General features: G+C 46.6%; 1 protein-coding gene across 2 annotated transcripts in view; it reads left to right on the forward strand.

Moving 5' to 3' along the window:
* The first annotated feature begins 22,745 nt into the window (after positions 1-22,745).
* Positions 22,746-24,090, forward strand: part of AGPS (alkylglycerone phosphate synthase) — a 130,115-nt gene continuing 128,770 nt past the window's right edge. For both annotated transcript variants that reach the window (XM_045033141.1, XM_045033142.1), the window contains exon 1: positions 22,746-22,976. In XM_045033141.1, the coding sequence (XP_044889076.1) occupies positions 22,774-22,976 (203 nt within the window). In that variant the 5' untranslated portion in view covers positions 22,746-22,773. The remainder of the gene's footprint in view (positions 22,977-24,090) is intronic.

The raw sequence follows: 24,090 nt of genomic DNA on the forward strand, positions 1-24,090 counted from the left end.
GTCACCCTATAGCTAGGCCTTTTAGAGCCCATAGAAGCAAAAAGCAGTTTTATGAGAAGAAACTAAGACAGGGAGTAGTGGACAGTGAAATCTCTACTTTCGTGCTTTGAGATTATTGAATTTCATGAAGGCAAAATGGCCAGAAACCCTACTAGTTTGTTCTAACTGCTGCAGAAAACCTAGAAATAAACCCAAAATTCCCAAGGATTCTCTCTACTTGAGACTCCTGCTAAATTTCCACCCAGCTGCATGGACCTTGACCCTGACACAATGAGACTGGGACTTAGAGCTGTAACTTCAAGACAGTTGCTGATTCTTGCCCCTTTTTCATAGAATGTAATATTTTGAGATGTTTTATTGTTACGGAGTTCAAGATTTTAAGTTTGTTCGTTACAGCCCAGTATCCTCTCTCATTTCTTGGGAGGGAGGCAAGACTTATCTCTAGGACACACACTACAGTTACCAGTGGCCTTGTTTGTATTTACTACTTAAAGAGAGTTGTCCCTAAGGGAGGGAGATCCTTCCCTGAGCACAAAAAAACCCTAGGCTTTGAATTTTAAATTACTAGAGGTGTTTGAACAAAGCTGTCTTTCCTCTCAGTATGCCCAGCTGCAGAGCTATAAGCTGTTAACTAAGAAGCCTCTGCTTGGGTTTTATTTTCTGTTACCAGGAGCAGTTGGCCATCTGCTTGGGAAAGGAAGAGCTATGCTTTGCTGCTTTTGGAAGCCAGGGTCACAAATACAGCACTACAGTTCTTAGCAGGTGATGTGTTCATATGGTTTCATATCACAAAACTTGTCTGTGACTTCTCACATTTTTTCCAAGTTGCTATCCAGTGTTGTTTAGCTTGCAAGATCTCACAGGAGTGAGAGTGTGACTTAAACTATGTATCTTTAAAGATACTGTCTATGGAGGTTCTCACCATTTCCTCACTAACATTGTGACAGATGAACAGATCAGTCCCAAACTCTGGGGTGCATCCTCAGCTCATGCTACCACATGAGACATTTGAACCACTAGAGACCACCAGAGCCTGCTGCACACTCCCCTTCAGAGCTATGCTAAATGAGGGTGCTTGGCATCTCCTCAGCATCTTGGAGCTTGCTGGTCTTCCTTGGTATTAGAGTATTTGTTGGGGGACGCGAGGGGGGAAAGAAGGAGTAGTCGTCAGCCTCCTCAATGCATAGGCATCTGCAGGAAAATGTCCTCTGTACTCCTGAAGAGTACAGTGCTGGAGCTGAACTTGGTACTAGAAAAGGCATTGATCCTAGAGAAAAATACCTAGATCATTTGCAGAGGAAGGGGTGATGCCTCAGGAGCCTTACCTGGGTAGATGCCTCATTTGGAGGGGACTCTTCACAAGTCAGCATTCCATGTACCTAGAAGACCACTGGGCTTTGCTACAGCTGACCCATATGAAAAGTCTTGCCCTATCCCACAAGGCTTGGAGCCTCTCCGCACTCAGTATACAAAAAAGGACTTAGTGGAAGATGGGACTCAACAGAAAAAAGCAAGTCTAGCCCCTCATAGGTCACTACAGTTGGAGCTAAAGTTGTGGTGATTAGAATGGTCCGAGAGATTCTTCACTGCCTGCAGTCAACAAGTAACTTCCTGCAGTGGAAGAACCTGAGTTTAGAGCATGCATGGTAAGGAACAGGCCTCAAACCTACCTACTGGTCCTTAAGAGCTAATGGTAATTTCTACATTACTAATGTGAGAGGCACTAGACCAGGGGTCAGCAACCTTTCTGAAGTGGTATACCGAGTCTTCATTTATTCACTCTAATTTAAGGTCTTGTGTGCCAGTAATACATTTTAACATTTTTAGAAGGTCTCTTTCTATAAGTCTATAATATATAACTAAACTATTGTTGTATGTAAAGTAAATAAGGTTTTAAAAATGTTTAAGAAGCTTCATTTAAAATTAAATTAAAATGCAGAGTCCCCCGGACCGGTGGCCAGGACCCGGGCAGTGTGAGTGCCATTGAAAATCAGCTCATGTGCCACCTTCGGCACGCATGCCATAGGTTGCCTACCCCTGGGCTAGAGCATGTTCAATTAAATTTCACTTTACTTTTGTGGCAAGGAGTCGGGGTTGGCCAAATCTTTGGATTTTAGCAAGCAATTGCCCCTCCTTAATCTGATTTAGTAATCTGCATATTTGCATATATAATCTGGAATATTGAGTATGTCAGTTTTCATACTCTCCCAGATCCATGCATTTTAGTAAGTTCGTGGTCTAATACAATCTTGTGTGATAGGCAGAGGTATATCTGGCTATAGTACTTGTTATACAGCACTGTAAATGCGCACAACATTTTATCATACAGATAAAAATAGAGATGAAGATTTTTTTAAATGACTAATAATTTTTGGGTGCCCAAAACAATACACCATAAAGAGGCCTGATTTTCAGGGAGTGAGTGCTCAACACTTTCTGAAAATCAGGTCCTTTTAAGATCTCTCAAGTTAAGCACCCAAAAATTGGGGCACCCAATATCACTTTAAACAAAATCTTTTCTTGGTTGCCCTCCCAGAAGAGTTTAGTTTATACATATAGCTGTGTGGATCTTTAAAATCATTAAAATAAGATCAACACATCCCAGGTCTTTTCAGTGCTCTCTCTTGCCTCATTAGTACAGTATCATAAATTATTTCTCTTTAAAATCATCATGGTAATAAAATGGTTAATCGGTCTTATCCTGCTTGAAAAAACAAAACATATTTGAAATGAGGGAAGATCATTGTACAAAGCCCTGAATACCTGCACTGTTAAAGATGGAACAACATAAGATCTGCCTCTAAAAGTGCTATCAGTCTGTTTGTACTAAAATGTCCAGTAGAGGTACTACCATTCGGTCAACCTGGACAATCTTTCTGCTTCATTTCTTTCTTCTCTAATTCTTTGTCCACTAGCAAATTATCTCTGCTTCACTTTACCTCCTGCCAGGAGGTAGTACTGTTATCTTTAGTAGCCATCTTTAATGCTAATCTATAGATTTGGCCAGCAGAGAGTCCTCAAATACCAGTGGAGCCAGTATTCTTTTCCTGGAGACTTTAGTATGCTTGCCCCGTGATGCAGTTGGTCTCCAGTGACCTTGGGAATGATTGCCACAAGGTTCCTCTCAAACAGGGGTGGCCAACATGAGCCTGAGAAGGAGCCAGAATTTACCAGTGTACATTGCCAAAGAGCCACAGTAATATGTAATAATATGCGCACACACATAATCATTATATAAGTTGATAATGTATATTCATTATACATTTATAATGAATAGTTAACCATAATAACAACTTAATCTTTTACTTAGTGGGACTTCTGGCAATCTTTGCTTTCAACGATTCCCTTGAAGTTTGGTTTGTCTTCAGTTGTGCTCACATGCAGCAGTTCCCTTTAGTGGCTGTCTGTCAAAATGGATTGTTGCTTGGATTTTACGTTTGAGCGTCGAGAAAACAGACTCACAAAGATAGGTCAAGGAAAACATCGAGATTAATTTTAGGGCTGCACCTCTGATGTTGGGGTATTTATCCTTTGTTACAGAATTCCAGGAAGTAAGGATCCCCTCTGTCTTCTGAACAGATTTCAATCTGTCATCTTCAAAAAGTTCTATTATTTCCATCTGGGATGTTGCTTCATCAGTGACTAAAGGGGGCTTCAGACAATCGTCTTCAGCACTAAAAAGGTCAATCAGAAATCTGATCTGAGGTCTTTTCTGCTGTAAATCTTGGAATCTTTCCTCAAAACTGTCCTTAAGATCTTTAATCATGCTCGCATACCTCGTTGTGCTTTGTTTTAGGGGTTCTGCTGTATCTTCTTTTGATCTGGCTTGAAGTTGTGATATTGAGGGAAAGTGTGTCAGTTCTCCCTCAAGCATTTGTCTGTGAAACAACTGCAGTTTGTTTCTGAACGCAATATGCCTTGCACTAGATCAGACAGCAACCAGAATTTTCCTTGTAAATCCACATTTAGTTTATCCAAATAAAGCAGCATGTCTGCAAGAAATGCCAACTCTAGAACCCATCCAGGATCTGTAAGCTTGGGGTGTATTCTGTACTTCTCCTTCATAAACAATTTTACCAGTTCCAGGAGCTCAAAAAAAAGGGAAATAACTTTACCTCTTGAGAGCCATTGAACTGCACAGTGAAATGGCAAATCATCAGGGGAGTCGTCTTCATCCAGTTCTTCAATTAGATTTTGAAATTGTCTGTGATAGAGTGCATTTGAGAGAAAGAATTTCACAGTGTGCAAGACAGGTTTCATGATATCAAATTTGAGATCTTTAGATACCAGTTACTCCTGATGAATAATACAGCAAAATGTCCACAATTCGGGAAAGCTTTCGTCAGACTTACAAAGCCCTACTAATCCATTCACAGATCCCCACATGGACGAAGCCCATCCATTGCAATGACAGTGAGCTTCCGTAATGGCAAGTGGCTTTTTGCAACTACCAACATCAATGCCGCCTTCAGATCTCGTCCATGAGTTCTGTCCTTTAGTGACACGATATCGAGGAGTTCTTCCCTTACAACGCAGTCGTCAGACACAGTGCAGACAAATACCGATAATAAGGTTTATCCTGTGCATGGCACGACTCATCCAAAGCGATGCTCAAATACTCACACTGCTGAAGTTGCGAGTGCAGTTGCAATTCGATGTCACTGTTCAGGTCGGAGATTCTCCGTTCTATTGTGTGGTGTGAAAGCTGCAGGCCAGAAATTTTCTTCTGTAGATTCTCGTTCTCTGGTGACAGGATTGAAATCACATCACTGAGGCATGTTTTTATAGGCTCTCCTTCAGAGTAGGGCTTTTTCACATGGGCTATGTGCCATGCCACATAATAGGAGGCTAATGTTACAGTCTGCAATCAGTTGGCAAATCTGGTGAAAAACTGGGCTTCTACATCTGTTTGTTTTTTCAAAGTTTTCAGTTTTAAAGTGTGGAGTTCAGAACCTTGTGGGAATTGTTGATCCATATGTGCATGGCTAGAAGCGAAATGATGCTGCAAGTTTGAAGATTTGAACTGAGAGATACACGTCTGGAAAAGAAGACACATGGACTTACCATTTACGTTCAGCAAAAAAGTACTTATTCTCCCACTCCTGTTGGAAGCCTCGATTTTCATCTGTGTATTTTTTCTTTTTTGTTTGCACTTGCCTTCCATTGTTAGATGGTGTAAGAAAAATTTTGATTAAATATTTCCACACCAGCAGTCACCGTTTGCTTTATTCAAGGAGACATTGGTGGTGGCCAGTGGGAGCTGGACCCCTGGCTCTGTCCCAGGCCCCGACCCACACTCAACTCCTTTCCCCAAGTCCCCACCGCACCTGCACCCTGACTCTTCCCACCCCCTCCCCCGAGTGAGCCATGTCCTTGCTTCCCTCCCCCCCACCAGCCTCCTGCATGTTGCAAAACAGCTGATCGTGGCAGGCAGGAGGCACAGGGAGGGAGGAGGAAGTGCTGGGGGAGGGAGGGGGGAGGCAGTGCACCACATCCTCTCTCCTCCCCCCTACCCCCAGAGCCTCCTCAATGCCATGAAACAGCTGATCATGGCGGGCGGGAGGGGGGCTGCATGCCACGTCCTCACTCCTCCACCCTTCCCCCTAGAGCCTCCCGAATGCCGCGAAACAGCTGATTGCAGTGGGCAGGAGGCATGGGGGAGGGAGGGAGGACTGATAGGGCTGCTCCCGAGTTGGCTCCTAGCAGGAGCTGCATATTGTCTTCTGAAGAGCCGCATGCGGCTCCAGAGCCACAGGTTGGCCACCCCTGCTCTCAAAGCATATGAACCTAAAGAATACCAGCGCAATTCATTTTACTCCCAGTCATTCAGTATGTCTGCAGTAGCTCTTCTTCCCTCAACCTTCCTTGGAGTCTGACACTTCCTTTCCTCATCCTCACATTCTATTTTACAAATGTTCTTTGCCTATATGCCTATACTTGCAGTGCTGAGGAACGCTGCACACAAAGAGGGACAATCATTTTTGGCAACATACAAAGAATGTGTTCAAGACAAATTAAATTACTCTTTTTTGGTCTCACTCATTTGAAAATGTCTGTCTTCTATAGGGATATCAGTGCATGTAATGAAGCAGTAAGCTAGCCTGCTATCAAACAAGGAAAAGTGGTATAGATTAATTATCTCGCAAATATTTTGGAAAATCAAGTAGCTCACCCATTTGTGCTGCTACATTCCCCGTGTTTTCAGCTGAAAGAGCAAGCTACTGTCTAAATTGTTGACAGCTTTTTCAGATGAGACCAGCTTAATCTATTTTGCATTCTTCAGAAGGGAGCTGCCATTGTTATGTCTTGTATGTTATCTCTACATTGCCCTATTGTAAACAATATGTTTCTTTTCTAAGGGTCTGTCTACGCTACGGGATTATTCTGATTTTACAGAAACCGATATTTGGAAACAGATTGTATAAAGTCGAGTGAATGTGGCCACACTAAGCACATTAATTCAGTGGTGTGCGTCCATGTACCGAGGCTAGAGTCGACTTCTGGAGCGATGCACTGTGGGTAGCTATCCCATAGCTATCCCATAGTTCCCGCAGTCTCCTCCGCCCATTGGAATTCTGGGTTGAGATCCCAATGCCTGATGGGGCCAAAAATTTGTCGCAGGTGGTTATGGGTAAATGTCGTCAGTCAATCCTCCCTCCGTGAAAGCAATGGCAGACAATCATTTTGCGCCCTTTTCCCTGGATTGTCCGGGCAGATGCCATAGCACGGCAACCATGGAGCCTGTTCAGCCTTTTTTCACTGTCACCGTATGGCTACTGGATGTTGCTAACAGACACGCTACACAGCAGCATCCCCTTGCCTTTGCAAGTTAGCAGAGACGGTTACCAGCCCTACTGTACCGTCTGCTGCCTTGCAAGTTGACAATGACCGTTACCAGTCACACTGTACTGTCTGCTGCTGTCATGGGTGCTCCTGGCCGGCCTCGGTGACGTCGGTCAGGGGTGCATGAACAAAAATGGGAATGACTCCCCAGGTCATTCCCTTCTTTAAGTTTTGTCTAATGGAGAGTCAGTCCTGCCTAGAATATCAGGCAAGCCTACTAAAGAACCAGAGAGACAAATGGCCGACATATACCCTGAACCACCCGCGACAATGTTTTTGACCCTTCTGTCTGTTACAGCCGCCACCCTGCTGCATTCCTTTCTGTTTTCCTCTCTGTGTGGCCGCCCCCCCCGGCCATGGGGCTAGCAAGAGTCATAGCCTGGCCCTGCTCAGTGGAATGGCCTTTGCAGACTAACCGGAGCCATTGCTCTGCTCAGGTGGGGGTGGGCCTCTGCCTCCTTTGTTCAGACCTGGGCTCGGTGTAGGGGGCACTGCCCAAGAATGCAAGACCTTATATGGCCACATAGCTGAGCATGTAAGTCATGCCTGTGATTTAGGACTTGCCCAGACATGTCTGTGCTCACCTGAAGTCTTCTCTCCTCCCCTGTAAGAAGGGGAACCAATCAAAGTTACTGGCAGGAAACTGCCTAAGTCTGCCTATATAACCAGACATTTTGTAAGCAGACCTCGGAGAAGGTCCTGCATTGCCACCTGGTCTGATCAGCTAGGGGTCTTTGAGAGGGCCCTCCCCCCGCTCTCGTTTGTTTTTGAGCGTACCCCCGTTTTTAAACTCCCCTCCCACGAACAACGAATTTTGCCTGGAGATCTCCTGATTATTGTGAACGAATTGAGTCCTCTCTGCGTCCTCTGATGCTGAAACTACTGTACCTGCTTCTGCCTCTGCTGTTGTCCTGGGGATTGGTAAGAACTCTCTCTTGCAGACCCTTCCTGTTTTAACTGCTGGCTTTTTCTTTCCCCAACGGACAGACCCAAGTTAACTCCTTGGTCTGCATCTGTAATCTGTTTCTGGTTTTGCAGCTCCTTTGCTGCTAGAAATAAGCCTGTGCCTCCCTGAATTCTATCCTGGGCAGCTTACCTGCTTTGTTCCACTGCTGCAGCCACACCCTTGAACAACCACCCCTAGTATAAGTATTAGGTTAAGTTAAGTTTAGCATTATACTCTGTAAGTTAGGTTTAAAGAATTGTTGCATTGTGTTTTGTTACTTGCTAATTTGTGTAGTCTTGGTTAAGTTAGATCATAGATAAGATTTTGCTGTGTTTTGTATAATTGTGGTTAAGTCTGTCTTTCCACTGCAACTCTCCCTCCCCCCCCAGCTTCTTTGTGTCTATCTGACTCCTTACAGTCTGTCTGTTCTCTGTGTCTCTCTAAGTTTAAATCTCCCTCTGCTCCACCACGTGCTCCTCTTCCTCCATCCCAATCTAGCATAAAACCCCATTGGTTACTTTTCCCTCTCTGATGCACCTCACATTCTATATTTACACCACTGTGACACATTTTTACCTAAAATTGTTTGTTATTTAACACATTTTTATCCATAACTGTTAGTTGGTTATATGCTGCTGTGACTCACCTTTCTACATAGAAATTGTTAGCTACCTGTTACATTTATACCTCAGTGTTAATTGTTTACCAACTGTATTGTACCCCACTATTGAAACCCCCTATACTGTTCACCAAAAGAAACCCCTCCCCAATTGTCTACCTTAACAAACCCCACACCCCTCACTATTGAATTTTCCCTGTTTTTGTATTTTCTTAATAAAGTTTATTTTGCACCCCACCTGTGTGGTAATTGTCCCCCAAGATCCCCTACCTGCTGGCAGGGACACCTTCAGGCTTTGGGAGCTCAGCCAAGAATTCAAATGGTTTTCGGAGAGTGCGGGAACTGTGGAATAGCTACAGTCATCAGTCGCCCCTCCCTTCGTGAGCGTCCATTTCATTCTTTGGCTTTCTGGTACGCTTGTCTCAGCTCCTTAAGTTTCATGCAGCACTGTGTTGAGTCCCTGTTGTAGCCTCTGTCCATCATAGCCTTGGAGATTTTTTCAAATGTTTTGGCATTTTGTCTATTGGAATGGAGTTCTGATAGAACAGATTCATCTCCCCATACAGAGAACAGATTCAGTATCTCCCGTACGGTCCATGCTGGAGTTCTTTTTTGATTCTGGGACTGCATGGTCACCTGTGCTGATCAGTGCTCCACGCTGGGCAAACAGGAAATGAAATTCAAAAGTTCGCTGGGCTTTTCCTGTTTACCTGGCCAGTGCATCCGAGTTCAGATTGCTGTCCAGAGCGGTCACAATGGTGCACTGTGGGATAGCTCCCAGAGGCCAATACCGTTGAATTGCGGCTACACTAACCCTAATTCGAAATGGCAATACCAATTTCAGCGCTACTCCCCTCGTCGGGATGGAGTACAGGTATCGATATTAAGAGCCCTTTATATCGAAATAAAGGGCTTCGTTGTGTGGATGGGTGCAGGTTTAATTCGGTTTAACGCTGCTAAATTTGAAATAAACTCATAGTGTAGACCAGGCATAATAATGCTAGTATAGTGTTGGTGAAAGCTGTTGGCTTGACAGTGCTAGAGAAAGAAATCCTCTGTTTTATTCATGACAGGTATGTCAGTGGCTGAACAAGCATAGGATTGCTATGCCAGAGCAGACCGGTTGTCCATCTAGCCCAGTATCTTATTTCCAACAGTGGGCTAAACCAGTTGCTTTACTGGAAACTGTAAATCTCACCCCTTAGTGGACAAATTTAATTCACTCAAAAATGTGTCCCTGCTAAAATCTAAAGAGATTTCCTGTAAAGGAGGAGCGAATAGTTCCATACTTGGTCTCTCAGCTGAGTCTGCCAATGGAGCAGCCACTTGGAATGGTGATGCTTGTGATGTAGACACTTAGGCCTACAACGTCAAAGATATTTAGGTCCTATTATTATTATCTATTATTATCATCTATTATTAATATTGTACAATGTTAATATTCTCTAGGTGATTCATATCTTTTGTGTTTTCCATTTCTATGTTTGTACATTAAGGTTTTTTCCTTTTACTGTTTGTATTTTGTTACATTGTCTATTTGTCCAAACTATTAATTTTGAAAATTTTTTACATTCCAAATATACACTTTGTTCATTTTGAGGACTCTGCCTTCTCTACAGCATGATGCATGAGATTAATGGCTGTTGCTATACAAGAAGATGTCTTCCCCAAAACATACTCATTGCTATTATACTGGGCTTCCACATTTAAAGAATCAGGGCTTGGCTACACTTACAAGTTGCAGCGCTGGGAGTTACAGCGCTGGTCATGCAGCTGTGTAGGGCCAGCGCTGGAGTGTGGCCACACTGACAGCTACCAGCGCTGCAGTGTGGCCACACTTGCAGCACTTTCCAGCGCTGTATTGAGAGTTGCATTGTGGGCAGCTATCCCACAGAGCACCTCGTCCCATTTTGGCGCTGAGTATTGTGGGAAGGGGAAGGAAGTGTGTGGGTCATTCCGCTTCCTGTGCCAACGCCCCGTGGTGCATCGCTTCACATCCCAGCATTCAGTCTTTCCGGCAACGTTTGGCGCCATTGTGAGTGTCTTCTGTTACTCTCTGTGTGTGAATCGCGATTTCTGTGGGAAATGGAGCCCGAGCTGCTGAGGACTGTGCTGATGAGTGTCGCCAGCACAACATGTTTGGCAATCGAGCTATTCCTTCAGCTCCAAAGTGACAGTGAGGAGTCCGACGATGATATCGATATCGATTTGCCTGCCGCGTGTGACACTACAGTGCTTGTGGCATTCACGGAAATGCTCAGCACCGTTGAACGCTGCTTTTGGGCTCGGGAAACAAGCACTGACTGGTGGGATCACATCGTCATGGAAGTCTGGGATGACGAGCAGTGGCTGCAGAACTTTCGTATGAGAAAAGCCACTTTCATGGGACTGTGTGCTGAGCTCGCCCCCACTCTGTGGCGCAAGGACACAAGATTGAGAGCTGCCCTGACGGTGGAAAAGCGGGTGGCTATTGCAATCTGGAAGCTGGCAACTCCAGACAGCTACCGGTCTGTCGGGAACCAGTTTGGAGTGGGAAAGTCGACCGTTGGAATCGTGTTGATGCAAGTTTGCAAGGCAATTAATCGCATCCTGCTAAGAAAGACCGTGACTCTGGGGAACGTGCAGGACATTGTGGATGGCTTTGCACAAATGGGTTTCCCTAACTGTGGAGGGGCGATAGATGGGACGCATATTCCTATTCTGCCCCCCCCCCACCTGGCATCAGAGTACGTTAATCGTAAGGGGTATTTCTCTATGGTTCTCCAGGCGCTTGTGGATCACCGTGGGCGTTTCATTGACATTTACACAGGCTGGCCTGGAAAGGTGCATGATGCACGCATCTTTCGGAACAGTGGCCTGTTCAGGAAGATGCAGGCAGGGACTTTTTTCCCAGACAGGAAGATCACAGTAGGGGACGTCGAAATGCCCATTGTGATCCTTGGAGACCCCGCTTACCCATTACTGCCTTGGCTCATGAAACCCTATACAGGGAAGCTTGACAGGAGCAAGGACCGGTTCAACTACAGGCTGAGCCGGTGCCGAATGACTGTGGAGTGTGCTTTTGGGCGTTTAAAAGCCCGCTGGAGATCCTTGTATGGGAAGCTAGACTTGGGGGAAAGCAGCATCCCCGCGGTTATATCCGCTTGCTGTACCCTCCATAATATTTGTGAAGGGAAGGGTGAAACATTCAGTCAGGCATGGACCACCGAGGTTCAAGTCCTGGAGGCTGAATATGCACAGCCAGAGAGCAGGGCTAATAGAGAGGCCCAGCACAGGGCTTCAAGGATTAGGGATGCCTTGAGGGAAGAATTTGAGGCTGAAAGCCAACAGTAATGTTTGCTGCCTTGCATGGGAGTGAAGTGCACTGTTTACACTGTTATTCTATTATCCCCAAAATGATTTGCAGTGCCTCTTACCTTAGCCCAGTAAAGAATCTTTCACTATCTGCTATAATAAAGACTGTTTTCAAAGCCAAGAATTGTTTTATTGAAAAGAAAAAAACTTCCTTGACAGACAGACAGACACACAACATTTCATGAACACAAGAGGGCAGGGGTGTGGGTTGGTGAACTGTACAGTCACAAGTTTGCATATGTCCTGTCTGGAGTGCTGTTTAATGAATCCTGCACTTCAGGGTGCATATACTGCATGGTGATGGGGGTTGAGTGCAGAGGGTAAGGGTTGTAGTTATCAGGGATGGTTGGTGAACGTACAGGTGTTGGAGGCAGCTGGTGGTGGTAAGAACCTGGATGCTGGGGAAAGGGGGTTTGAGCTGACATTGGGGCACAAGGCAAAAAGCTTTGGGACGGGGGGGGGGGGCTGTGGGGCAGCACGGGACTGCTCTGCCTGCATGGCTACGATAGCCTGGAGAGAGTCCGCTTGGTGCGACAGGATGTCTAGCAGCTGGTTTGTGCTTTTCCTCTTTGCCACAGCGTTTCTACGCCAATGTCTCTGGCGGATCATGCTTTCATTTTCTCTCCACTCCTGCAAGGCTTTACTCTCTCTAGCAGAGTGAGCAATAACAGTTTTCAGCATGTCTTCCTTGCTCTTTCGGGGATTTTTTCTCAAATTCTGCAGCTTCTGTGCTGTGGTACATCTGGTCAGTCCAGCAGTCAAGGTCACTTTAGAAAGGCAGAATTGATAACATTTAACAGGGAAGCATTGTGTTCATTATCTCCAGACTGAAATTTCCACACACTGAAGGAGTTCTTAGTCCTCACTTTAGCATTCTTTTACCACACGCATAACACAACAGAAGCCACGAAATGGTGAGTGAGGGGTGCTTATAGAGGGAGAAGTGGGGCTTGAGTGATAGAGGGGTGCTGGTTGCTTCGGGTAAGCTGCAGTGATAGAGGGGTTGAGTGAAGATGCAGCTGCAGGGATGCTCTTCACTATCTCCCTATCTCTATCACTAGCTTCACTAAAGAGTCTCCCAACATTTTTCACAGGAGTTAATCCTGGAAGATATATCCCTGCTGCGAGTCACTAGGGAACAGCGGGAGGCTCTTCTACAGCAATGTGGATTCCGCCCTGGACCCTATGCGGGTTGCCTGTGTTCTGCAATGGTCCCCCCACCCCTCGCGGCACAGTGGCGCGGACGCGTTAGCCTGACTGGGACAAGGACAACAGTGGCTCTCCCTATAAACCTGCGCAGGCATATTGCCCACGCTCTGGCTGAAACTTTTGCTGAGATTACTGCAGCCGATTACCGCGACGTGATAGACCACATCAATGGGCTATTCCACATCTAGGCTGGCATGCATACAGCCCTAACCCCCCTTCCTCTCCAGAAACATTTCCACCCAGAAAATAAAAGCCGCTTACCGGTAACCCGCTGCTCTGCTTGTCCTTCTGCAACTGCTGGCTGCTGCGATTGGGTACTTTCCTCCTGGCTTGAGAAGAGCTCCTGGCTGCATGCCTCCTGGGACTCTGGGGTGTCTTCCCCCATCCCAGTAGCTTCACTCGCGTTTTCCTCCCCGCCCCCCGCGCCTCCGCCTCCTCCTCCTCCTGTCCCCCACCCGGCTCAGAAGTGTCCATCGTGGTCCTGGGATTGGCAGTGGGGTCACCCCCAAGTATCGCGTCCATCTCCCTGTAAAAACGGCAGGTCGTGGGGGCAGCTCCGGATCGGCGATTACCCTCGCGGGCTTTGTAATAGGCACTCCGCAGCTCTTTAACTTTCACCCTGCATTGTAGTGCGTCCCGATCATGGCCCCTATCCAGCATGGACCTTGGTACCTGCTCAAAGATATCGTAATTCCTACGGCTGGAGCGCAGCTGGGACTGGACAGCTTCCTCCCCCCAAACACTAATGAGGTCCTGCAATTCGCCAGTGCTCCATGCTGGGGCTCGTTTGCCGCATGGAGGCATGGTCACCTGTAAAGATTAACTGATTGCACTCCACACCTGGCTGCAGCAAACAGGAAGGAGATTTTTAAAATTCCCGGGGCATTTAAAGGGCGGGTCACCTGAGGCAAGAGCAGTAGAGTGCAAACTGATGAGCAGAGTGGCTGAACAGGAATTCTGGGATAACTCCTTATTCCCTGGAGGACAATTAAAGCGCTGGTGAGTGTCCACACCTGCTGAGCAGCGCTGGATCACCAGCGCTGCACTCCTTATACCCCAACCCGGACGGGTTTTCAGCCAGCGCTGCAACCAGGGAGTTGCAGCGCTGGTTGTGCCCTGCAAGTGTGGACGGGGTGTAATTGCAGCGCTGGAAAGCCTCCACCAGCGCTGCAACTTGTAAGTGTAGCCAAGCCCTCAGAGAGAGATTGGATAGTTCTGCTACTTCAAGTTCTCTACTATGGGTCTGCTGAACACTTGGTAAATTAAAACTAAAGATCTGATCCAGCATATATTTCTACAGTTTTCTGAGAATCACAAGCCTGGAAAGACCATAGATGCTTGCTTGCCTATGAGAGCCAACTTGTCCCATCCCTCTAGAAAGTGAAGAGTTCTTGGGGTTCCTCTGTTTATTCTTTCCCATCATCATATTGTTGCTCCCTTGCTGATCTCTGAAACAGTGAGATGAGCTAGGGAGACTCTGGTATCCTTGGACTCGTTCCCCTTTAAAAATTCTTTCCTGATGTTCACTCAGCCAGGGAACAGCCCAGGCCTGCTTTATAATGTGAGCAAGTCCCTGTTGTTATTGACTGGACACAGCCGTAAACTGCATCAAGTGTTGGCCAAATTCCAGTGAAGGCTTTTCTAAATCCTTCCTGCAGTTTCATTTGAAGAAAACATTCTTCACACCCTGCTCTAAATGTTTGTATCATTGTTGTGCACTCATTCCACCCCAGGGCCAGCTGCATTTCAACAGTGGGTGATGTGATTCTGCATATCTCATACTTACATCTCAAAGATCATGACGCTAAATTAGTTAACATTCGTAAATCTCTTCAAGAACTTCATATGTAAATAATTTAGAGCCACATTGTGCCTGGGATTTATGAAAGTGTGAAAGTTATGGGAGGATGCAAGTAGCCTTTTCTTTGCAGACCCTGGGCATGGAGTAGGTATAGCTGCACTACTTGCACGCAGTGGAATGGAGGAACTATTCCTTCTCTACTCTCCTGGGTGTGTACAAAGTAATAGAGCCCTCAGAGATCTTATTATGGATGCTTCCCTGAGAAAAGTAAAGCTTTATTATTTGTTTTTGTTTAGACTATAAACTCTTTTATTTTGATTTATTATGTGCTTTGACATTTTTAACTTGCAAAACTCTAAAAACGCACATCTGTGTTGACTTTGTACAAGTCAAACCAATGGACTGGCACTATAAGCTGATATCACACTCTAAAAACAACATCCCACTTATATAAACAGACCTTGAGGTGTGTTTGAGAAAGGGATCATGTGCACTGAAGCAATATTTTAGTCTTGACCTGACAACAGCTTGTGATACTTCAAACTACCAGTTTGTAGATCTGCTAGATTCTTTATTGAAAATTGTATGAGCTCTCCCTTTTGTTACAATTATTGTGCATTACAAGTTCATTTGTTTGCCAGAGTTTATTTTCAGTACAGATATTAATCTGTTACAGCCTTATCCTGCAAATATGCATACAATTAACGTTAACAATGTGAATGGAACCACCGTGGTGCTTAAAGTTAACCAAATGTGTGTTTGTAGGATTGGAACTTTAGGTGATAAACTTTGCTTATCAGGTTTTAATCATTGTCCCAGGGTGGCAGTAGCCCTTTAAGAGGGATGAAGCCACGTACCTGTGACAGATCAGGGGACCTCCAGTTTGGCTGTGAGAGAAGGTACCGGAGGAAGGGAGGGTGGTCTGGTCTGAAAGTCATTCAGTCAGGAAAGAAGCAGGCAGGCAGTGATGGCTGGGGATCTCAGTCCCTGCTCCTTGGCAATAGGAAAACAGGCTGAAAGCCCAGAGGCCTGGGTAGTGGGAGCAGAAGCAACAGAAAGTTCCGTGGGACTGGCCGATAGTCCCTTTAGATGGTAGGCAATGGGAACCGGCAGGGAGAAAAGGATTTCTAGGGAGAGCTGTGCTAAGTTGAGGGAGTATAGGAGAATGTTGCAATAGGCCCCAAAGCAGGAGGAATTGAGAGAGACAAAAGAGCTATAGCCCAGATGGGCTGAGGAACTGTTTGTTAGGTTTTGCCTATTTTTGTGAAATAAAAGTGTCTGGAAAAGAGTTGCTGAGTGTGGCAATGGGTCCCTCATGGGCTGGGGATAAGCCAGCATCCTATAGTCGTCATCTTCTTTTAATTATGACTAGGAATCAAATAAATACAATTCTGGAATTATTACTGCTTATACATGGACTGTGATACAAAGACTCCAGCAAAGAATAAAGCTTCAGAGGATCAGTGGGATGAAAGACTTTTCAGAGTATAGTTTGGCATAACTTAAAAATCTTCCCTGGGAAATGACAGTAAGTCCCAGCAGTACTTCAGAAAATACAACTCATCAGGGCTTTCATCATGCACTCAGAGATGTGGAGAAACTGGCAACAGTTTCTTAGCTACAGTTCTTAGTACTTGAAATCTTCACTTTTGAGAATGGAGAATCTGAGTCTCTTTTCTATTTAACTCTGAGTCCATGTTCAAAAAACATTTTGACATTTTAATCGGATTTTAGTCCAACTGTGTTTGTTTATTTTTAATTCCATTTTCTCTTTTGAGACCAATCTTTAACAATTGCGGAATCCAGGCAGCACTTCAGGAGTGAATGAAGGGGGTGGCCTATATCATTCTTGCCACTTCAGTTTGGCAGCTGCTCAGAGATGGAGTCTTAAAGCATGTCCAATGAAAAGGAGATAGGCTGTATTGGGCCATTGTTCTGATTTGGCCTGAGGACTGGGAGTTTGATACAGGCAATGCAGAGTACGTTTTCATATGGTGTGTGTAAATAATCCAAACTAGCATACCCACTAACTCTGAGTTTAGTCATTTATTCCTTTTAATATAAACAAATTCTCATCTACTTATCACGAATTTGTGTTAGTTTTCTTGAGAGGTGCAGTGGTGTCTTGTGGCAAATTATGTGGCAGTCTTGGATTCATTCTAATTAACTCTGTCTAATTTGGCATTCAGTCAAGCCTTGTAGGCAATGCCACCTGATCGCACAGTGTTGGATGGTTTGAAGCTGGAATCCCCAATCTTCTCTGCAGGGGAGCACCTCCTGACCCCATGAAAGTATTGATAAACACTCTTGCAAGTGCACATTCATTTTCTGGACTTTAACCTGGGTTGTTCCTAAGAAGGAAAGAGAGAGTCCCAAAGACAGCAAGGGCATAGCCATTTCTGAGAAGAGCAGACTTGAGAAATTCTTCTTGAAAGTGTATGTTTCCTAAGATTCCTGACAAGCTTCTATCTTTTCCCTTCCCCCTCAACCTTGATGCTCTGCCTTCCTCAATTCTAAGGGGAAATAATGGTACTTTTTTTTTTTCGTTCTCAGTAAGCAGATTTAATATCCTGGGAAGATTTGTGTTCCTGTCCAGGACTTTGGAACAAGACACTGTCCCCACTGGGAACTTGACCCTGAGAAAAAGCTTAGAGAGAGGAGATTTGGGGCTGAGTGCTGCCTAATAGAGGCTAGGAACTGTGAGCAAAGAAAATATCCTGTTGTTTGACTCCTCCTGTGCACGAGGAAACAGGACTTTGTAAAGTTGTTGTAAATAAACAGGATTGCATCAAAGAACTACCTGTCTCCATCATCTATTTCTCCTCTTAACTGAAACAACCCACTGGATCATGAATTTTGGCTAGCCACTCAGGTCCAAAAGAGTCAATACTGGCGCAAGAGGTGGGATCTAGTTTTCAAGGAGAGAAATTATGAGCTAGTACTTTTCTTCTCAATTTGTAACCCACAGAGGCCCAAAGGGGAGAGTTGGATTGTCCCAGTTCATGTGATATAAAAGCCCACTATCTTTCAGGGAAAAACTCCCAGGGAGGCTTATCTGGCTCAGTTCAACATCAAAACCTAAATGAATGGCTGGGAAGAGATGGGGGGATGGATTAGAAGCCAACATCAATGGTCCAGCTCTGATATTTACCCCCAGAAAAGAGAGAAAGTTATCCAGACCTGGTAGAAGCTCTTGACATGTGTGGGACCAGCAATCAATTTGAGCTGGCCAAGGCTCTAGCTAAGGGCTAGAAGGACAGGGAAAGAAGAGACTTCATCTGAATTGGCAGAGGACCTGCAGACCAGGGGCGGCTCTAGGAATTTGGCCGCCCCAAGCACGGCGGCACGCCATGAGGGACGCGCTGGCGGTCGCCGGTCCCGGGGCTCCGGGGGACCTCTTGCAGACGTGCCTGCGGAGGGTCCGCTGGTCCTGCGGGTCTGGTGGAGCATCTGCAGGCATGCCTGCGGGAGGTCCACCAGAGCCGCGGGACTAGCGGACCCTCCGCAGTCATGCCTGCGGGAGGTCCACTGGAGCCGCTCGTCCCGTGGCTCCGGTGGACCTCCCGCAGGCATGACTGAGGAAGGTCCGCCGGAGCCGCCTGCCGCCCTCCCGGCAAAATGCTGCCCCAAGCGCGCGCTTGGCGCTCTGGGGTCTGGAGCCGGCCCTGCTGCAGACACTTGTGTAACTGGCATATCCAGATACCAATGAGGGCAGGATACATTGGCAATGAACCAATTTGTAAATGCTCAGCCAGACTTGTGTTTTCAAATAAAGATCAGTGACGGAGACCAAAGACACTATGGGAAACTATGGAATCTGCCACAGAACTTGAATCTTTCCATGCAGTAGTGTACCAGAAGAGGAAGAAGCCACTAGTGAGGAAGATGGAAGTTGATTGGCATGAATCCTTCAAGTACAGATCTGTATTGAAGATGTATGATAGAAAAGGGGATTCCAATCTGGTTTAGGACATTTTTGAACTATTAGAAAAAGCGATGAATTCAGTTTGTAAAACAAGGGAAATCAGCAATAATTAAAAAATTAAGGGAAGCAATTCAGTTAAATGGTACTGCTGGAACTGTGAAAATTGATAACAGAAAGGAGGATTATTATAAATATAAGGCTGGCCAGGACAGAGTATCACAATTCCCTAGTGAAAGCCCCTCTCTCAGTTTGGGAAGTGAGGGGAATCTAAGCAGAAGGGACAAAGTGTGGAGGTGCAAGAATCATCCCTACGGTTGTTTCAGATCTGGGCCATAAAACAACAGTAATGAGAATTTGGCAATTGAATATGTAATAGGATCGGTGAAATGTGTGGGAATAGTGGACACTGGCTCAAACACAAGTTGTTAAACCAGACATGCTAAAAAGGCTAAGGAATAAATAGGGGATCCAAAATTGAACCATCTAAGGAGAAGCAAAGAGAACTTCTACTGGGTGAAATGCAGGCAGGATATAGAAAATTAGTGCAGGAAATATGATGCTTGTGTGGCAAAGAAGGGTCCCTCTAAGACTGGGAGAGCCCATATGTGGCAGCATCTCATTGAGGCACCAAATGAGTGCATTACTGTTGATTTGCTTAGGCTTCTGCCTGAGAGAGAGACTGGCAATCAATATTTGCTGTTAGCTATGGACTGTTTCACATAGTGGTCTGACCCAATAAGAAACCAAGTGATTGTGACAGTAGCAAAGATTTTAGTGAATGAATTCTTCACCAGAGTTGTGATTCCAGGTGTTTATTGGCTTTATCTGAGGAGAACTTGGAAGGGATTTGAAGGAAGTTGGGTTAAGGGCTAACTTTTTTCCATTGGCTTGTCTACATTATTCAAGTTGCAAATGGGTATCAACAGGTGTTGCTGAAATGGCACTGAACATGCTTTATCTTTATCTATACTTACAGCTAAACTGTATCTAACATCAGTTCAGTGGCACTCATTACTGACTTCCATTGTCAGCAATAGGTGGTTTTTTTTCTGCTGTAGCCAAGCTTCCAGCAATTTCCAATGCTGAAGATATTTATTTCTACTGACTGTAAACCAGCAATTGTGTATTCCTAATATTTTCTGTTCACTTTTTAATAGTTAAAGGCAAATTTCAACTATGGGATTTTCCTGTTTGAGGAATATTTTTTCTGCTTTAAATCCTTAGCATTATAACTCTTTTAAGGAAGTATCTTCACTCCCACTCCTTGATTACATTTCCTAAAAGAAGATGAAAAGTCCGGAGAGGATTCACTATAGAAAAGTTAATATCAGCTGACCATACCATTGTATCAAAAGGGATTAATAGTGTAATGTGAAGAGCAAGTTCTCTCTTGCCTTCCTACAAGAGCACAAAACCAGGCAAAATAACTCAGACACACAAATATGCCAATGTGTATTACTAATTAATAGTTGTAATTTAAACTAAATATTTCTGAATTATTATATGTCCTTTAAACTTTCATTCTTATACATGCTGGGTGAGTTTAGAAGGATGCTCTCGTCTCTTAGGAGGGGGTGCAGTGGCTGTGCTGTAAGGATGAATGAGATATAGCAGTCACTGCATGCACTGGGAGGGATTAAGTTAGCAGAGGTATCTAGTCTCCAAAATTTGGCCAGGCTCTACAATAACTTAGTATGAGTGCTGGCAGTAAAAGTTTAAAATGTTCTGGTAACATGACTAAGAAGATTTAGGCTCTCTTTGAATATTAGATTATTTTTGATGGTGCCATTTTGTTTCTGTGTTACACACATGTAACCCAGTTATGATTCCCTTTTGTATATACCTGCCCCTCTACTTGACACCACCAACCCAAAGCTGCTGTGACCTATTCTTCTTCTCTAACTGGCCCCAAAGCCCTGAAACTAGGCTAGGTTCAGAAGCTAGTTGTTTTGAATATATTGGTACTGGGTAACTTCTTCTCTTCTACAAGGAACTATTATTGTGTAAAAATAAGTAGCACTAATTGATGTTAAAATACTAGTAGTAGTAGTCATTATTATGTATTCAGACTATCATAACTATACAGATTAGAATTAATTAGGAATAGGCAAGGCCAGGGCCAAACAAGAAAATAGAGTTATATACATGTATTGCTATGTTTAGGAACAGCTAAGAGCAATAATTAATACTGAATTTCTCTCAATCCTCTAAAGTCCACTAAATTGTGGATTATGTTGCAGGTACCTGAATGTATTCAGCAGGAGGAACCCAGGTGCCTGCACTGAATGTAAGGAAGAATGAGACAAGGGATAAAAACACCAGGTGGTGCTGAGATGGTTTCGGAGGCTCTAATCCAGTGGTGGGCAAACTATGGCCCGCTGGCCACATCTGGCCCACCAGCCAATTTAATCTGGTCCTTGAACTCCAGCTGCTGGGGAGCAGGGTCTGAGGCTTGTCCCGCTCCTGCACTCCAGCCGGGGAGTGGGGTTGGCCCTTGGGGGCTGCTTTGCACATGCATGCCACAGCTCCGCACAGCTCCTGGAAGCAGCAGCATGTCCCTCCTCTGGCTCCTATCTTTAGGGGCAGCCAGCGGGCTCTGTGCGCTTCCCCTGCCCCAAGTGCTGCCCTTGCAGCTCCCAGTGGCCAGGAACTGTGGCCAATGAGAGCTGCAGGGGTGGCACCTGTGCACAAGGCAGTGCACAGAGACACCTGGCCGCGCCTCCACGTAGGAGCCGGAGAGAGGCATGCCGCTGCTTCCAGGAGCTGCTTGAGGTAAGCACCACCTGGAGCCTGCATCCCTAAGCCCCTCCCATGCCCCAACACCTTGCCCCAGCCCTGATCCCCCCTCACTCTCCAATCCCAGTCTGGAGCACTCTCCTGCACCCCAAACCCCTCATCCCCAGCCCCACCCCAGAGCCCTCACCCCTGCATACCCCAACCTCCTGCCCCAGCCTGGAGCCCCCTCCAGCAACCTGAACTCATTTCTGGCCCCACCCCAGAGCCCACACCCCCAGCCAGAGCCCTCCTGACCCCCAACCCCAATTTCATGAGCATTCATGTCCTGCCATACACTTTCCATACCCAGATGGCCTTTGGGTCAAAAAGTTTGCTCACCCCTGCTCTAATCCCTGGCAGTGGGGTTCAGAATGGTAGGATGGCAGTGTTCAAACTCTTGAGTCAGACTCCCTAATTCATGCGATTGGTTTATAAAATCTGAGATTTGAAAACCATAATCCATTCCAGGGCTTTTGATTTACCTTTCAGTTTTCGATAGGGTGACCAGATGGCCCAATTTTATAGGGACCGTCCTTATTTTTTTTTTTTTTTCTTATATAGGTTCCTATCCCACCCCACCCACTGTCCCGATTTTTCACATTTGCTGTCTGGTCACCCTAGTTTTCGAGCCTGTAGGCAGGGGTGCTAGAATGATTTGTATAGTGGGGGTTGCTGAGAGCCACTGAAACAAACCATAAATCCTGTATAAGATGGAAACCACTTCAAGCTGCACCCCAGTTCCAGCCCCTATGCCTGTAGGATACAGTCAGCTCATGTTTTCAAACCCATCTTCCGAACCCCAGGGGCAGACCTGTACCAGTGCTTTTCCAAGGTGACAGCTTAAGTTATCCGCTCCTCACAGGAGTGCAGACGCCGGGGCTGCTGGACAACCACCACCCATCGCACAGTTTGTGCACAGGGTGAGAGCGGGCTGGACCGAGAGGGGTGCAGCCTCTGCTGACAGGGCGGAGGGTTCAGAACCAGGAGGCTCCCCTCCACCCCTGCAGCTGAGCGCCTTGAGCAGGTTTCCCTTGCCGGGCGGAGGCTCAGCTCTCCTGCTGGGCCCGGGCTCCGCACGGCCAGGGGCGGGCTCGGCAGCGAGAGGCCGCCGCCCTGGATCGGGTCGGGATGCGGGGGGCGGGGCCCTGCCGCCGCACAGGTGCGAGGGGCGGGGCCTTGTCTCCGCCGGGGGGGGTGGGCTGGGAAAGCGGTGCATGCCGGGAGTGCGTATAAGCGCTCGCAGCGCTCCCCCCCAGCCCCCGCGTGTGACCTCTCACCCGGCGGCGCAACGCGGAAGTGCGATGGCGGCGGCAGCCGAGGCAGCAGCGGGAGGCGGCCCGGGGTCCCAGCCCGCTGCCCAGCGGAGGCTGCGCATCCTCTCTGGCCACCTGCAGCGCTCGCCGGCGAGCCGGGCGCCCGAGCCTGAGCGGCTCCTCTCCCCGAGCCAGTGCGGGGCGGGGGGCGCAGCTGAGCGGCCGGTCGCGTCCACCATCCCTAAGAAACGGTGAGTGGGGCGGGGCCCCCAGGGAGCTGGGGCGGGGCGCCTCTTGGCAGGCAGGTGAGGGCTGGCGGTGTTGGCGGTGGCCCCGGGGAGCGGCGCCCATGTGGGGGGCCCGCTGGGGCAGTTACTGTTGGTCCGGCCCTGGGCGTTGAGGAGCCCCCTGTAGAGGGGTGGCGGCGGGTACTGGGTATCCCTGTTGGTCGCCCGTCTGGAGATGGAGGCTGCATGCGAGGGGCAGTGGGTAAACGCCGAGGTATTTGGAGAATTCATGTGTTCACTTGGTGAAGGAGTTAATTAGGGTGGCCCTGGCCGGGAGGGGGCGTCGGGCAGGGGCGAGAGGAGCCCCATCGTTCGGGAGGAAGCTTGGAATGAATGAATGAAGGAGCCGTAAGGGGTTTTCCTGCCTGCTGGGGCCATGGGCTGCAGGAAATCAAAGGGCCTAATTTTCTCTCTCTTATCTCTGTTCAGCTAGTAAGTGGAATACTTACGTAGTTATTCAGTGAAGAATCTGAGTGTGTTTATTAAATTGGCAAAGGAGCAGATCCTTGATTAATGCTGGTAAAACATTTAAATCTGCTGGAAAGTGCAATGTGTGCGGAAAAACTTAGGACTAGTCTACACTAGAAATGCTACAATGGCAAAGCTGCATTGATGCCTCATATAAGAACATAAGAATGGCCCTACTGGGTCAGACCAAAGGTCCGTCTAGCCCAATATCCTGTCTTCTGACAGTGGCCAGTGCCAGGTGCCCCAGAGGGAATGAACAGAACAAGTAATGATCAAGTGATCCATTCCCTGTCTCCCATTCCCAGCTTCTGGCAAGTGGAGGCTATCACTATTATAGTCTTGGCCTTCACAATATCCTCTGGCAAAGAGTTCCACAGGTTGTCTGCTGAAGAGAGCTCCCCCATCAGTGTAATGAAACCACCTCTTCTGCTGTCATAGCGCTGTCCATGCCAATGCGTAGGTCAGTGTAACTTCTGTAGCTCAGGGAGGTGGCTTAGTCACATCCTTGTGTGACATAAGTTATATGGACATAAGTGGTAGTGTGTACAAGAGTCAGTTTTGTTTCTTCCTATGGATTTTTCACTGTCCAGTTCTGAGTTATTTGAAGTTT

This window comes from Mauremys mutica, chromosome 10, assembly GCF_020497125.1.
Source record: "Mauremys mutica isolate MM-2020 ecotype Southern chromosome 10, ASM2049712v1, whole genome shotgun sequence".
Taxonomy (NCBI): domain Eukaryota; kingdom Metazoa; phylum Chordata; order Testudines; family Geoemydidae; genus Mauremys; species Mauremys mutica.